Source organism: Peromyscus eremicus, chromosome 17, assembly GCF_949786415.1.
Source record: "Peromyscus eremicus chromosome 17, PerEre_H2_v1, whole genome shotgun sequence".
Lineage (NCBI taxonomy): Eukaryota > Metazoa > Chordata > Mammalia > Rodentia > Cricetidae > Peromyscus > Peromyscus eremicus.
This window is the reverse complement of record NC_081433.1, coordinates 17,567,878-17,584,998: the sequence shown is the minus strand read 5'-3', so window position 1 is coordinate 17,584,998 and position 17,121 is coordinate 17,567,878. Positions and strand designations below refer to the sequence as shown.

The window sequence follows — 17,121 nt, the reverse complement described above, 5'->3', positions numbered from 1 at the left end:
CCCGAGTGCTGGGATTAAAGGCGTGCGCCACCACCGCCCGGCTTTTTTTTTTCTTATGAGTTTGGAAAAGATTTCCTTCTTCGTTCGGCAGAGGCAACGTGCACATTTGGCGGTGAACACACTCCCTTATTTTTAAGCAAGACTCAGAAAGGGTGCAATACCTTGTCCCAAGTCACCCAGCTAGTTGGGGGTGAACGGGGTGGTGTAGCAGGAGTAGGGTTCGCCCAGCTTCGCTTGCAGCCGGGGCGGGCGGGCAGGGCGGGTGGTGGCTGCGGCCCCGCCCCGCGAGTGTCAGGCCCTTCCTCCCGGCGCCTCCCGCCGAGGTCACCCGTGGGCTGGCTGGCATGGGCGGCTCGCACTCCCAGGGTCGCGGCCCGGGGCCCGCGTGGGAGACGCCCCCGATAGCCGCGGATGCCGCGTGAGTCAGCGCAGGGCGCGGGGCGGGGGACCCCGGGGCAGGGACGGACACCGGGCAGGCAGGGTGGGGGTGCTCGACGAGACCCGCGCGGGCCTGCGGGGTCCAGGGGTTGGGGATGTGGCGCTGGTGGCTCCCAAGAATTCCCTCTTGTTTGCGGCGATGTGCACGGTGACCTCAGAGAAGGGCAGCATTGTAGCTGCAGCAAGCGAGCTTTGTTCCGGGACAGCGGCAGCTGGGGACGCCAAGCACCGTAAGAGGGAACTCAGTGCGAAAGTTGGGACGTGGTGAAAGTTGGGGAGAATGTGGGGAGAGGGGGAGTGCCGATAAAGACTGGAGAGACTGGTCGGAGCCGTCCAAACTGTGTTGGGGAGTTAGTTGTGTGTGAGCTGGAGGTGACTCTTCAGGGGAATAGACGCTGTGGCATAGCAAGGCTGTTTTCTGTTTGTTTGTTTTTGTTTATTGTTTTTTTCGAGACAGTGTTTCTCTGTGTAGCTTTGCGCCTTTCCTGGAACTCGCTTTGGAGACCAGGCTGGCCTCGAACTCACAGAGATCCGCCTGCCTCTGCCTCCCGAGTGCTGGGATTAAAGGTGTGCGCCACCACCGCCCGGTAAGACTTTTTTTTTTCTTTCCTTTTTTAAAAAATAATCTTTTCAATGCAAAACAGCCTCCTGGTATCCAAATACTAAATACGTTATTTTTACCTCCTATTATTTTCTAAAAAACTTTATTTTTTTATTTATTTATTTATTTATTTATTTATTTATTTATTTATTTATTTATTTATTTGTGTCAGGGCACACGTGTGGAGGCCAGCTCTTTTTCTTCTATCTGAGTCCCAGGAGTCGAACTCAAGGTTGTCAGGCTTGGGTACAAATACCTATCTTTACCTGTTGAACCACATGTCACCAGCTCTGTACCTCCTAATATTTACATATGATTACAAATCTAAACGTAGTTTGTGCAACTTGTGAATAAAAAGGATAGCTGAGATTTACCGAGCATGTGAGATTTGATTTAAAAAAAAAAAACAACAACTTAATAATTGCTTTGTGCAATTTAATCTCCAAGAACACTGAATTAGTTTCTTGTATTGTCATTCTACCGGTAAATAAACCGAAGCACAGAGAAATCAAGTTGGTTGTCTAAGGTCACCCAGCTACAAAGTATCGGACCCCAGGGTGTCTAATTTGAGAGTTCAAGTTGCAGCTGATTCTCACCTAAGAAAAGTGGGAAGAACAATCAGATTTTGAGTTCACATAACAGAACACACACCCCCTTTCCTTTCCTTTTCCTCGAATAAGGGAATCTGAATTGGCATTGCTTAATACAAAAATATAAAATGGTAGAGTTGACGTAACTTTTAAGAAACAAACAAACATTCGGGGCTGTGGAGATGGCTCAGCAGTTAAGAGCACTTGCTCTTACCGAGGACCTGAGTTCAGTTCCCAACACCCACATGGTGGCTCAGAACTATCCCACAACTCCAGTTCCAGGGCATCTGGCATCCTCTTCCGACTTCTTTGGGCACCAGGCACACGTGTGGTGTACATGCATGCATACTGGCAAAACAGTCATACACATAAAATAAAAATAATTAGCTGGGTGGGGGTGGTGCACACCTTTAATCCCAGCACTTGGGAGGCAGAGCCAGGCGGATCTCTGTGAGTTCCAGGCCAGCCTGGTCTACAGAGTGAGTTCCAGGACAGCCAGGGCCACACAGAGAAATCCTGTCTTGAAAAACCGAAAAATAAAATACAATAAAAAAATTAAGTCAGGGTTGTGTGGGGGATTGGGGGGTCTTTCATTTATTTCTTAACTTCTCTATATCTCCATTTCATCTTTTTTTTTTTTTTTAACTAAGTGGTAGAAACAGCTTCATGGGCTGTTCTGAGGTCGATAGAAGATTGTGTGTATGTTAATCACAACCATTTTATCTGTGAACACACACCATTGATTCTCTCGGCCAAGGATGAAAACTAACTGATCTTTGTGGATTGTTTGAAGGTAGAGTGTAGATTATTCACTGGCAGTGTTCGGAAAAGTGAAGGTGCATGTGAGTTCAACTGCTGGGGTATTAAGTCATCAATTGTTCAATTGTCTAGTGTCTTGGTGTTCTCTCTCTCTCTGATCCCCTCCCCTGGAGGTTCTTCATGTACCTTCTCTGTTTGGCAAAGCTTGCCTAAAATCAACCAATACAAACAGACATCCTTGGTCTTTGCTTAGGTAAGCACATGGGTTGTCATTCAGTGGTGGAGAGCCTGCCTAGGCTCTGGGGTTCGTTCTCAGGACTGCGATTTTGATCTCATCAGGCTCAGCTCGGTGAGGCAGCCTTAGCAGACACACAGGATGCCAGCTAAAGACCTTAAGAAGCGGAGTGTGGTGGTACATGCCTTTAGTACCAGGGCTCAGAGGCAGGCAGATTTCTGAGTTGGAGGCCAGCCTGGTCTACAGAGCAAGTTCCAGGACAGCCAGGGCTACACAGAAAAACCTCTCTCTCTCTCTCTCTCTCTCTCTCTCTCTCTCTCTCTCTCTCTCTCTCTCTCTCTCTCTGTGTGTGTGTGTGTGTGTGTATGTAATGACTTTAGAAAGATGAAATTCCATTCCTGTAAAAGCAAAAAATTTGCTTTTTACCCAAGCGCTACTAATCGGAGGCACATACCACAAGTCTCTCCAGGGTCCAAAAGAGCAAGGACTCATTGTTCACATGGGTCCCTGCAGACTTCCTGTCGGGACATGTGTCTGCCCTGGATAACGTTGACCTCAAGGAAGTGCCCCCTTGGACAGTGGCATTTTTGAAGTCTATTGTTCCTTTAAAAAAAAAAATCATGTGAAAGTCACATGACTAATACACTCACAGGCATTTTCTTTTGAGGGAGAAATTGTCTTTGAGAATGTTCACAGTCTGTATTTCAGAAGAAATTAACTAGTAGATACTCAAAGGAGCCGGAGAAGGCCCTTACAAGAACTCCGCTGAGGAATACATAGAGACGTCCAAGTGCATGGAAATAAATGTGTGATTTCAGTCAAACTCATCAGTGTTTAAAAGTTTAACCTTCTCTGAGCCCAAGGAAACAAATGGCTGACTTGGGTAAAAGCCAAAGTAGTTTCATTCATTCATTCATTCGTTCATTCATTCATTCCAAGAGGCTTTGAGGATTAAGAAAGCGCAGCTGTGGGGACAGGCAGACTTGTGTTAGAATTCCTGTTATGCTGCGCCCCCCTCCCCAGCCCCTCGCTTAGTTTAGAACAAGTGGGAAATGCCCCCCCACCCCCACCCCACCCCACCCCGCACCAGTGCTGGGATTACAGATGTTCACTGCCATGCCTGGTTTTACACAGTGCTGGAGATTGAACATGGAGCCTGGTGTTTGCCGCTCAGGTACTCTCTCAACCGAGCTGTATGGCCAGTCCATCAACCTCTTCATTTTTCCTTCAGCTCATTTCCAAGTTTTTCAGGAAGGAACGCTACCAAGAAGACAGGCCCGCCTTGGGTATGTGGTAGTTGGGCACACTGTTTGAAACCTCTGCTTCCCTGGTCGATTGCTTTTGGTGATACAACTGATCCACCGACCGACCTACCGTGGTAGCTTTTCTAGGAACGTGGGTGATTTGGGGGGAGTTTCGGAGAATGAGATAAAGCAGAGCCCATGATTTATAAATAATCACCTCGTTCTTATTTAGCTTGTCTGTCTGAAATATATGATATGCACAGGTTAAATTTCTGGACCAACCTTTGCATTCTGGATTTAGTGAATAATGGACTGGGTCAGCAGCCAATTGTGTGTGTGTGTGTGTGTGTGTGTGTGTGCGTGCGTGCGTGCGTGCGTGCGTGTGTGTGTGTGTGTGTGTGTGTAGACGGTGTTCGGAGATCTTGAGTGATTTTGCCTATATCTTTCTGATCATGTCAGCAAGATGCAGCAGGTTTAATATTCTCTTGACTGTAAAGTCTGCAACAGTTAAGCTGAAGGGTGACCTCCTCCTCCTCTTCCCCCTCCTCCCCCTCCCTTCTCCCCCCTCCTCCCCCTCCCCTTCCTCTCCCTTCCCCCCTCCCCCTTCTCGTCCTCCTCTTTTTTTGTGGTGGTTCCCGGAATTAAATTTAGAGCCCTGTGCATGACAGGCAAGCACTCCGACTGAGCCTCATCCCCAGCCCTCTGTCTGTCTCTCTCTCTCTCTCTCTCTCTCTCTCTCTCTCTCTCTCTCTCTCTTTCCACTTTGACACAAGCTCTTACACTGCCCACCAGGTTGGCCTTGAATATGCGATCTTTCTGCTCCAGCCTTCCAAGTACCTGGGATTTTAGGAGCGTGCTCAAGGCCAATGTCCGAAGTGTCTCTTGATGGAAAAGTCATTTTGGAGCAGGTAAATGTTCCTAACAGGAAGAGGGGGTGTTGGCCTTGAACTTTTGAACTCAGAAACTTGGTTCACAATATGCACACTTGTTCTGAATCCCACTGGTTTCAAACTGATAGTATCGTTCATCATCTTCTCTCTAGATAATTTGTATTAAAAACATGCTGGTTCAGCCAGGTGTGGTGGCGCACACCTTTGATCCCAGCACTCAGGAGGGAGAGGCCAGTGGATCTTTGTGAGGTCTAGGCCAGTCTGGCTTACATAGCAATTCCAGGCCAGCCGGAGCTATGTGAAGGGATCCTGTCTCAAATAACAAACAAAAAACAACTATAATTAAAAGTATGTTAATTCCAAGCCAGGCATGTGTGCACACTATAATCCTAACACTTGGAAGGAAAGGCTGGGATTCAGAGTGAGGTCTTGTCTCAAAATAAATAAATAAATAAAAGCCCCATCAGTTTTCATTTACTACAGAAGTTTTAAAAATGCCTATGTAAAGTGCTTTAGTGTAGAATTAAAAAGAGATTTAGAGAAAGTTGTAGGAAAAGGCACAGAAAAATTAGGTACATAAAGACAAGTTAAAAGAATTATAGTGTCTAACTTGGAGAAATGGCCTGAGAAATGTAGAAATATATATTTTATATATTTTAATATATTTTAGGAGATGGCTTGTTCTATCTCTAGCAAAGCTCGCTGAAAGAGAAGTGGCCTGAAGTTCAGGACAAGGGAATTATTGGTGTGTGTGGGTGCATGTAGTGTAAGTGTGTGTGTGTGTGTGTGTGTGTGTGTGTGTGTGTGTGTAGTGGTGATATTTCTTCTGTGTGTGTGTGTGTGTGTGAGTGTGTATGTGTGTGTGTAGTGGGGATATCTCTTCTGTGTGTGAGGGATGGAAGTAGTCCTATTCAGTAAGGAAGAAGGTGCTGTCTCTGCTAGTCTTTACAAGATAAGATACACACTCTCAAGACAGCTCCTGAGAAGGGGTGCAGGTACAGCTTAGTCCCACTAACTCTTCCCCTGTGGGCTGGTGGACAGCAGCACCCACCTTCCCCTCATCCCACGCCCTTTCCTAGATGCCCACGTGCTTCAAGATTAAACACCCAGAAACAAAAGGAAGAAGATAATAATAAAAAGGGCACAGCTGCCGGATTGTCCGGAGTCTGAGCTGGTGAGGTGCCGGAGTGGGCTGTGGTGTGCGAAAGTCATTAACTGAGGCTGGACATGAACTGGCACCATCATGTGGGTCTGCGTGTGAGGAAGCTCCTTCCGGCTATGGAGTAGAACATGCTTTTTTTTATTTTTCTGGTTTTCACACTACGATCAGGATGGATACTAAAATTCATGATTTTAACCATTCGTGTGTATGTGTGTGGGTGTGTGGTGTACGTATGTGCCATGCTGGTATGTACACATGGACACTTTTACTGCACTCATTGAATGATGATTCCCCATTGTTTCTCCACTAGCTCCTGGTAACTTTTGGCCTGTTTTTTTTTTTTTTTTTTTTTTTTTTTTTTTTTTTTTGGTTTATATCTGCCTAGCCTAGGTCCATCATACAAATAGATCATATAATATTATTCCTGTGTCTGGCTTGTTTCGCTTAGCATAATATTTTCAGAGCTGTTCATGTTGTAGTGTGTATTAGAATGAATAAAATGTGGCTCAGTGTGTAGTCTGTGCACCGTGTGTGTGTGTGTGTGTGTGTGTGTGTGTGTGTGTGTGTGTGTGAGAGAGAGAGAGAGAGAGAGAGAGAGAGAGAGAGAGAGAGAGAGAGAGAGAGGATTTTTTTGTTTTGTTTTTTGTTTTTTGAGACAGGGTTTCTCTGTGTAGTTTTGGTGCCTGCCCTGGGTCTCGCTCTGTAGACCAAGCTGGCCTCAAACTCACAAAGATCTGCCTGGCTCTGCCTCCCGAGTGCTGGGATTAAAGGCGTGTGCGGCCACCACTGCCCAGCTAGTGTGTGACATTTTGTTCTTCATTCATCTATGGGTGGACATGTGAGTTGACTCCTCATTTTAACTACTGTGAATGATTTTGTTTTGAACATCAGAACACAAGTGAGACCCTGCTTTAGATTGTTTGGGCTCTGTGCCTAGGAGCAGAGTGACTGAGTGATTCTGTTTGGTTTTTTTTTGAAGTTTCCCAAAGTGGCCACACCATTCTACACTTTCACCAACAAGGCATGGGGGTTCCAGTTTTCCTTACCATTTGCTTATGAGTTTCTTTTTTGTTCCCTTTTTTAAAAGTATGTAAATATCTTGCTTGCCTGTACGTGTCTGCATGGGTGTGCAAGACCTCCAGAGGTCCTTGGCGCTGGAGTTACAGGTGGTTGTGAGTCATGTTGAACCTGGGAGGGGGGGTTGGGGGATTTAGCTCAGTGGTAGAGTGCTTGCCTAGCAAGCCCAAGGCCCTGGGTTCGGTCCTCAGCTCTGGAGAGATGGTTCAGCAGTTAAGAGCACTGGCTGTTCTTCCAGAGATCCCAAGTTCAATTCTTAACAACCACATGGTGGTTTACAACCATCTGTAATGAGATCTGGCGCCCTCTGCTGGCCTGCAGGCAGAACACCATATACTAAATAAATAAATATTTTTAAAAAAAAAGAAAAAAAGAAATTGAACCTGGGTCCTCTGTGTGGACAGCAAATGCTCTTAGCTGCCGGGCCATTTGTAATGGCCATTCTAATAGGTGTGAAGGAGTATTGAATTTGATTTCTGTTTGCATTTCCCCGGTATTACTAATAATGGCATTAGTTACCTAATTATTAGTTACCATGGTAACCTGACAAAAGCAACCTAGAGGAGGTTCTGGCTCATAGGTTGATGTTACAGTCCATCATGGCAGGGAAAGCTTGGTAATAGAGGTGTGAGGCTGCTGGTCCCACCGCATCCATAGTCGGGAAGTCAGAGCAGTGACTGCTTCTGCTCCACTCAGTTTCTCCTTTTTCTTCAATCCAGGACCGCCCCCATGGGTCGGTCATCGCACTCAACTTAACCTAGATAATACCTCACAGATGTGCCTAGAGATATGTTCCCGTGGTGCTTCTAAATGCCACCAAGTTAATAATAATCAGGATTACCGACCACAGGGACCGCAGAGCTGGCTCAGTGGTTCAGAGCACATGTTGCTCTTCCAGAGGACCTGGGTTCGGTTCCCAGGCACCAAATAATGGCTCACAACTGCCTGTCATTCCAATTCTGGGAGATCTCACACACTCTCCTACCCCTGTGGGCACCAGATGTCATACATGCAAGTATAACACTCATACACATAAAACATAATTAAAATAAATCTAAAAAAATATTACCCTGGGGGCTGGAGAGATGGCTCAAAGGTTAAGGACACTGGCTGCTCCTACAGAGGTCCTGAGTTCAATTCCCAGCAACCACACGGTGGCTCTGGTTAGTCAAGTCGAACTCACAGAGATCCGCTTGCCTCTGGAATTAAAGGTATGTGCCGCCACCGCCCGGAGCGGAGATATTTCTTAAAGTATACTTTGTGTTACTTTACAGAAAAGTTGATATAGAGAGCTAGAGCTCCCTTGGATGCCACATGGCTTTCCCTGTTAGTAATGTACACATAATTTGTGTTTTAGTATGGTCCATTTGTGACACTAATGAGTCAATATTGATACATTGTAATTAACCAAAACCCATACTTTAGTTAGATTTCTGTAGTTTTTACTATCCAGAATACCACAATATAAATTTAGTAGTCATGATTATTTATTTATTTTATTTTTATTTATTTATTTATTTTGGTTTTTCGAGACAGGGTTTCTCTGTGTAGCTTTGCACCTTTCCTGGAACTTGCTTTGTAGACCAGGCTGGCCTCGAACTCACAGAGATCCGCCTGCCTCTGCCTCCCGAGTGCTAGGATTAAAGGCATGCGCCACCACTGCCCCGGCCTATTTATTTATTTATGAGGGCTGGAGAGATAGCTCAGCGGTTAAGAGCACTGGCTGGTCTTCCAAAGGACCCGGGTTCAATGCCCAGCACCCACATGGTGGCTCACACCTGTCTGTAACTCTAGTTCCAGGGGATCTGACACCCTCACACAGACATACATGTAGGCAAAACACAAATGAACATAAAATAAAAATAAAATATTTATTTATTCACCTATCTATTATATTAGATAGGGTCTCACTATGTAGCTGTTTATGGCCTGGAACTAGCTATGTAGACCAAGCTCAAACTAAAGAGATCTACTTCCTTCTGCCTAGAGAGTGCTGGGATCAAAGGCATGCACCACTTACAGCTATGATTATTACTTTTTTTTTTTTAATGTGCATTGGTGTTTTGCCTGAGTGTATGACTGTGTAAGGGTGTTGGATCTCCTGGAGTTACAGACAGTTGTGAGCTGCCATGTGGGTGCTGGGAACTGAACCCAGGTCCTCTGGAAGAGCAGCCAGTGCTCTTAACGTCTGAGCCATCTCTCCAGCCCAGCAGTGATTATTTTTAATATAAATCAACCTGTGATGTTGTCTTTTATAATTCTTTCTTTGGCTTTTCTGTTCTTTGCTATAGGACGAGATGGCTTGTTTTTCTTCTCATTGTTGTATGGCTCTCTCTTCCTCATAATGAACCAATTATTCTATCTGAGACTCCTAAGTCAATGGGAAATAAGGCTCTAACAAATCCGCCCCCTTCCCACATAGTTAATCAGGTCCATTGTGGTAACTATGATCCCAACACTTGAGAAATGGAGGCAGGCACTGGGGGTAGTCTCACACACTGTTAATTCCAGAACTGGGAAGGCGAGGCAGGCAGATCTCTGTGAATTCCAGTTAAAGCTACATAGTGAGACCCTATGTTGAAACCCTCCCTACCCCACCCCCCAAAAAAAAGAAAAAGAAAAAAATGGAGTTAGGAGGATATCAAGTGGCTAGCCTGGGCTTGATGAAATCATGTCTACGTGTCTAACAGAAAACAAATCCACTTCTCTAGTATAGTATTGAGGTGGTTTGAAAGAAAATGGCCCCCTTAGGCCCATAGGGAGTGGCCCTATTAGGAGGTGTATATGTGGCCTTGTTAGAGGAAGTATGTCACTGGGGGTGGGCTTTGAGGTTTCAAATGCTCAAGCCAGGCCCAGTGTCGCCCTCTCTTCCTGCTGCCTGAGGATCCAGATGTAGGACTCTCAGCTGCTTCTCCAGCACCATGTCTGCCTGCATGCTGCCATGCTTCCCGCCATGATGATAATGGACTAAACCTCTGAACTGTAAGCCAGCTCCAGTGAAATGCTTTCCTTTATAAGAGTTGCTGTGGTCATGGTGTCTCTTCACGGCAATAGAAACCCTAAGAGAAGTATAGTGTTAAATGACCCTTTCTCTTCCCACTTTCCACCCCACCTTTTTTTTTTTTTTTTTTTTTTTTTAGACAGTGTCTTGCTACACAACCTGGGTTAGTTTTGAACTCAGGATCCTCTTGCATCCGTCTCCCACGTGCTGGCGATCACGGGGGTGTGCCACCATACCAGCCTATAATACCACTATAAAGTTCATTGATATAGCCCGTCTTTCCTTTTCTTTTTCCCTTTATGGCTTTTTCTTCCTTCCTCCTACACTGAGGATGAGAACACATTCGTTGTTTGGTCTTCGGTCAGCAAATGTTAATTGGCCGCTCTCTTCTGGCCGAGCACTGTGAACATTATGTCCCTCGCGTGGGAATTCACACGCACCCAGGGAAGCCTTTCTCGATGTACAGTCTGACTGTTCCTCTGTACTATCGAGGTGGGAGTGAGAACGGGGGGAGGTGACCTTGAGGATGGGAGAGGACAGGGCACCTAAAAGAGACGGACGTTCACCGAGGGACCTTTCTTGTGGATACTACACCAACCCGATTCGTCTTAAAGGATGTAGCTTCCTCTTCAGCAATGGCGCGGCTCCCGCTGCTCTCTGCTCACCCACGGGCTTTGTCCACCAGCGCCTTTTCCATAGACTAGGCTTGCCTTTTCAGATACAAGGTGCAGCAGGTCCCCATAAGGAAAGGCAAACAATAAATCGTCACGCTGTCTCCCTTCATCTTCTTCTCTTTTGCACACAGACTTGGTATCTATGGAGACTTCTACCAATGGGAGTCCTAGCCTTTGACATTTACTCAGAAGTCTCGCTGGTGAGGGTACCGTGGATATAATTTTTAAAGGTGTTTTTGGTTTATCTATAGTACAGTTCCCCCTGGATCAGTCTTAGATCTGCTGCAAGTGCTACCAGTAACGATGGTAGACAAAGACGTGACATTTAGCTCGCTTAAACTTGGGAATTGTCTTAGTCTGTTTTCTGTTGCCATAACACAATATATCTGAGACTGGCTAATTGCCGGGGGCGGGGCAGGACGTATTCAGCTCACAGTTCTATAGAGTGGGAAGTTCAAGATTAAGCTGTGCCCACTCACGTCTTTCTAAGGCACTCTGCCGGGTCCCGGTGAGCACAGGAGGGCTGACATCATACATGGCACAAGGAGACAGACCCAAACCAGCTCTGGTAATAGGCTTGTTCCCAAGAAGACTCAGTAGTGCATGGATCCAAGAATGGCTCTGTCCTCGTGACCCAATCCCACCATCCATCACCCCCACCTCGTGCTGCTTCAAAGTAGAGATTAAATGTCACCATGTGTTCTGCTGGGAGCAGTCAAACCATAGCAGGAGTGTTTTGGAGAAACCATAGAGTTGTATCTGTTTTCTGAGTGCAGGATGGTCTTGTATCTGAAAAGACTCATCCATCCATTTTCTACTGCACATTTCTGGAAAAGCCTGATGGTGCCTAGCACCGGTCAGGGTGAGAGCTCCCAGGACTCTGGCAAAGGCACTGTTGTTTACAATAGCTCTGAAGACTTATTTGGGTTAAACAGTTCTTGACACTCCGATAATATTCTTACAGGCATTTCCACACGAAAATGTACATGCACAACATATAAAAGACATTATCTCATGTAATCTTTTTGCAGACCTGTGAAGCAAGTACAATTGTCTCCATTTTACACATAAAGAAACTGAGGCTTGGAGAAAGTTCATCAACTAGGTCACAGAGTCATCAGCGGGGAACCTGGGATTCAGGTGTGGAGAATCTGACTGAGCCGGAGGCTGAACTGGACACAAATGACCAGGTGTCTGTAGTGGTGCCTCATTTAACCAACTGAGGTCCTGGTTATCTCCTAGGAAGATGTGTTTATGGCTTTCCCCCTACTGCTAATGTAGTGTCGGGAAAGGAAATCTTTGAGAAAATGTTGTCCAACCTGTTCTATAGATAAGTCCCAAATTGCATCACATTTACACGGCAGAAAGAATGCCTCTTGTGGGTTTCTTTGAAAAAAAATATATTTTTTTTGTTTGTGAGTCTTGCTTTTCTAACAAGTGTAAAACGTTATGTTTCTATGACTACGTGAAAATTGTTCTTAAGCAGAGGTTTGAGGAAGCCAAATGAGAGAGGTTTGGGCAAGATAGGAAAGTGAGAGGCGGTTGCAGTCTAAGTATAGATACCCTATCCACTGACCGCAGAAGACTCGAGTCCCTCCAACTTCCATTTATTTTGAGACAGTCTGACTACATAGCCCTGACTTTCCTGAAACTTGCTCTATAGACCAGGCTGGCTTCAAACTCACAGAGATCCACCTGCCTCTGCCTCCCAAGTGCTGGGACTAAAGGTGTGCACCACCATGACTGACAGTGAGCCCTTCTTTTTATCAAATTCAACCGTTTACTAAAACTGGTTGTGATGGTGCATTCCTTTAATCCCAGCACCTGGGAACCAGAGACAGGTGGGATCTCTGTGAGTTTGAGGCCAGCCTGGTCTACATAGTAAAGGCCAGCCAAGGGTAAATACACAGAGATATTTGGGGAGAGACAGAGAGAGATATAGAGACTATTTCAGAACAACAATAACAAAAAATAGTTTACTTAGCATGCACAGGCTTCGGAGTAGATCCCCAACAACACACCATCACCAAAACCAAAAATACATATTTTTTTTCTCAAGTTGTGGTACTTCATGTATGCAAAGCTCTGTATGTTAGCCTCTGTCACGATAACAAAATTACTTGAGACAATCCATTTATAAAGAGACAAGGCTTATTCTCACAGTTTTGGAGGTTCTAGCCCACAGCTTTGGGCTGGTAGAGAGGTATTGCATCATGGCGCCAATGTGTAGCAGAACAGAAGAGTTTTGAAAAAGCTGGGATTTACATACCACAAATTCCCACCAAGCCCCACCCAACAAAGACACCAGGACTCTCCATGGGTGTCTTCTTGTTGGCCAAGCCTGTAGCCCACTGACCTTTTAGGGGACAGTCAGCATCCAAGCTTAGTAGTATAGGAACCTAAGAAATGTCCCATGGCCCAGAGCAATAACACCAGGGAACACATGTTCTAATTATCAGGGGCCACATGGACAAGTTGATACCCAAAATGGAGGCTGGTGTGTTGGCTTGAGGACGAGATTAGAACTAGGAGATGTGCCCACATTTTGGGAACATGTAGCAGTAATAGGGAAGAGAGTGAGCATGTCTGAGTGTGGGCTGTAAGACCCTGTGCAGTCTGGAGTGGGTCCCTCATCCTGTCTACCTCTTGCCAGGGAAGGCGCTGTTCTCCAGTCCTGCCACCAGGGGGAGCCAGCCACCATTCACTTAGTGTTCCCTATAGCTTAGCCTGGGGTGAGCAGACTTGGAGGGCTGTCTGTGTTGCTGGGTGAGATGAAAGGGAAACGCATTCAGACACTAAGATGTAGTCCATGAAAGATGAAAGAAAACAGGACGAGGAACTGAAGGTTTTGATGCTTCATTTCCTTCTGACCAGGATCCTGCATCTCTTTTGTTTAGCCCCGGAATCTCACGGTTCAGAGAGATGTTGTTGTTGTTGTTTCTGGGAGTTAGAAATCTTTCTTTGTGTTCCTTACGACTTGTTCAGTGGTATTCTGTTCATTCACTGCCCGAAGTGTGGTGTAAACACCTTTGTCGGAGGCAGAAGAGATTCGTGGAGGCTTGTGTGTATTTATAGATGTGCAAGTTTAAAGACGTTCTCGTGAAAATTGGATTGACAGTATGAGAGCAGTTTGGGGTGCCCCCTGTTCTCAGCGACTCCGTCTAGCCCGGGAAGGTTTCATTCACAGAGCTGGAGAGAGTGTTGCTTCCCCACCCGGGAGCATGCCGAGTCTTCACCAAGAAGGAGGAGTGTGTTCCCAGTGTCCCAGGTACCCCGGGTTGAAGAAAGAGGATAGCCTAGAGATTCAAGACCAACATGGGCAACATACTAAGACCCCACCTAAAAGAAAGAGATTGTTGATTTTCAGATCTGTGACATCCTCTTGGCTGGCTCATCCAACATTTTAAAAATACATTTTTTTTAGTTTATCCTTTTTTGTGTGTAGCCCTGGCTGTCCTGGAACTCTCTCTGTAGACCACACTGACTTTGAACTCAGAGATCCGCCTGCCTCTCTGCCTCCTGAGTGCTGGTTAAAAGTGTGTGCCAACACCACTGCCCACCCAACTCCTTGAGTTTTTCTTTTGGCCTGGTTTGTAGTTGTTTGGTTTTTTTTTTTAAGTAAATGTTATTTTCTTGCCCTTGGTAATTGTCTACTTTCAGTCCATGCTCCTCCACCAGGTCCAGTATGCTTGAGGAGTGTGTTTATGGTATGTGTGTGTGTGTGTGTGTGTGTGTGTGTGTGTGGTACTTGGGGTGTTGGGGAGTGTCCTGTGTGTGTGTGTGTGTGTGTGTGTGTGTGTGTGGTACTTGGGGTGTTGGGGAGTGTCCTGTGTGTGACTTTGTGGGGATGTTTATTCGTGTAAGAGATTGGAAAACATGTGACTCTATGGTGTGTGTGTGTGTGTGTGTGTGTGTGACTGAATGAGACAGATATGTGTGTATGTGTGACTGTGTAATTGTGGTATGTGTAACTCTGTGGTATTATGTGTACATGAGACTGTTCATGTAATTGTATGCAGTGCATTTAAGGTATATTGTGTATCTGTGATTCTGTGATACTATGTGAGGAGGGCGTGTGTGTGTGTGTGTGTGTGTGTGTGTGTGTGTGTTCACATGCCCTGTACTGCCAGCCCTGACTTTCTCATAAAGCCTCCAGAGAGCAGTGACAATTTCACACGTAGAGATGTCAGACCTGTCAAGCTGTAGAGCCCTGTTGGGCCTGTCTGGTTGCTGTATGAATACTCTAGGTGACGGTATCCATGAGTACTTTACAGTCACAGAGGGATTTTTCTGAAGTCCCTCCCCAAGGGCAAAAGCTTCCCTGCCTTCTGAAGGTGGTAAGGATTTCAGCTCACATTTCTCCTGTTGCCGCCACTGATTCCCCCCCCCCAGTGCCTGCCCCCCCCTCCCTCTCAGCTAGGCTGTTCCCCTCACACACTGGCAAACCCCCCCTGTGGAAGCTGAATCATGGTGCTTCCTTTTTTGGTCATAGCCGAGTTTCTTCTACTTTTGGAGCCTTGAGTTATGTGAAATGAATCAGTCCTTTGCTGTCTGAATGTCTGCCTCCCACTTCAGCTTCGGAACAAATAAGCAGCTCCCCCGGGGTACCCTGTCCACCCTAAAAGCTGCTTGATGGGAGATTTTAAATGGTTGACTTATTAATTATAAAGTGTGAGTGCAGATGATAAAATGATTCTGAATATCTTGCTCGGGGGATAAAAAATCAGCATTTTAATGAGAGCAGAGAAAAACTCAGCAAAGAGGAAAGAATTAGGAGAATTCTTTAAGTTTGGTCCTTTTATTGATTGGTAGGGAGAGTTAATTCTGGGAACCACCGAGGCAGCATTTGGTCACACAGATGTACCAGGAGCTGTGGAATGAGGCTGAGGAATGGTTCGCACCATCTGTGTATGTATTTCTGGCACCCACCAACCTGGGAAATGTGGTTATTAATTCAACATCTAAAATAAAGGGATTAAAGAAGTTCAGAGGCCAGGGACTGATGGAAACCCCACTTTGCTGGCTAATTCAGCGTGGAGTTACGTTTCTGCATATAAAGCCCCAAAGACTCTGCTCTTTCCGTGGGATCCTTGCTGGGTAGGTACCCTGCCTCCATCTCAGCGAGGCCATTTCTCCTACGAGGGTACAGGTGGGCAGCTTTTAGCACATTTCCCACGCTGGCCATGCTGATTTGCTCTGGAATCCTGCCACAGGGCCCTGGATTGGATCCTGCTAAACATGGTTCAAATGTGGAAAGGCTGTTTGAGGGGCCGTGGTGGCTAGGTTTGGGTCCTGCATGCTTGGGGGCATGGGACTAAAGAGATGGGGTGGGGAAGAATTGTGACTCAGGTCTGAATCACTTTCACACACTGTGCTGGAGCTGGAGCTGGACCCAGGGCAGGCAAACCATAAGTGGAGTTCCAGAGCCAACGTGGACTGTGGATGGAGGAAATGGTGTCGTGGAGACAGAATCAGAGCTGCCTCTCATAGCTGTCCTCGGTCTGCTGAGCCTTTGGGGGTCTGTGATGCTGTGGACTTGTGAGTTTTCCTGAGGAGATAAAATGCTGTGGGTGAAGGAAGTAGCCAATGATGTGTCTGGCGTCTGTAAACACCAGGCTGAGCACGAATTATTGAACTTGGTGTGATAAAAGCTTTCGACTCTGGTTTGGATGCAGGAGACACGTGTCCCCGTGAGAGAGTACAGTTTTTCAGATGGTACTGGGGACAGGGGAACCACCCGGAAAAGGAGGAAAGGAGATCCAGATCTCTCATCCCAAACAAAAATAAACTCGAAATGTGTCAGAAGCCTTCATGTATGTGAAAGGCTAAAACAGGAAACTGGAGGAAACTTGAAACTCTTTGGGATAGAGGCCTGAGCAAAGACTTTCTGAAAAGGAGATTTCAGCCCCCAGGAAATGATCCCAAGAATTGTCACCTGGAATACATGAATGTAGAGGCGTCTACACAGCAGTCATTGAGCAGATGACAAAATGGGAGAAAACTCTTTACTAATTACAGGCCTGATAGGAGATTAATAGGTAAAATCTATGAAGAACACCCTCCCCAAATTAAGTACAAACCCCAAATCATCTAATCCATAAATAGCCAGTGAATTGAAGGCAGATCTCAAAGGAAGAAAACACAAATGGATAATAAATATTTGAAAAACTGTTCAGCATCCTTAGCTTTCAGGGAGATGGGAATTAGACTATACTGAGATTCTATCTCTTTAAAATCAGAATGGCTGCCATCAAGAATACAAGTGTCACCAGGGCTGGCGAGGATGAGTGGGGAGGAAAGATCTTATTCACTGCTGGAGTTGACTTGTGCAGCCACTGTGGAAATTAGTCGGTCGTCAAGAAAAAGATAACAGAACTATTGTGTAACTACCGGATGACTTGCCGCTGGGTATGTACCTGAAGGAGTCTAAGTCAGCATTCTACAGAGATA

At 45.9% G+C, this 17,121-nt stretch overlaps 1 protein-coding gene across 2 annotated transcripts in view; it reads left to right on the top strand.

The window, feature by feature from the left end:
• The first annotated feature begins 318 nt into the window (after positions 1–318).
• Tacc1 (transforming acidic coiled-coil containing protein 1) overlaps positions 319–17,121 on the top strand; it is a 93,379-nt gene continuing 76,576 nt past the window's right edge. Inside the window, exon 1 of one of the 2 annotated variants that reach the window (XM_059244319.1) lies at positions 319–418. In XM_059244319.1, coding sequence (XP_059100302.1) covers positions 345–418 — 74 coding nt within the window. In that variant the 5' untranslated portion in view covers positions 319–344. The remainder of the gene's footprint in view (positions 419–17,121) is intronic. The other variant, XM_059244316.1, reaches the window with a different exon arrangement.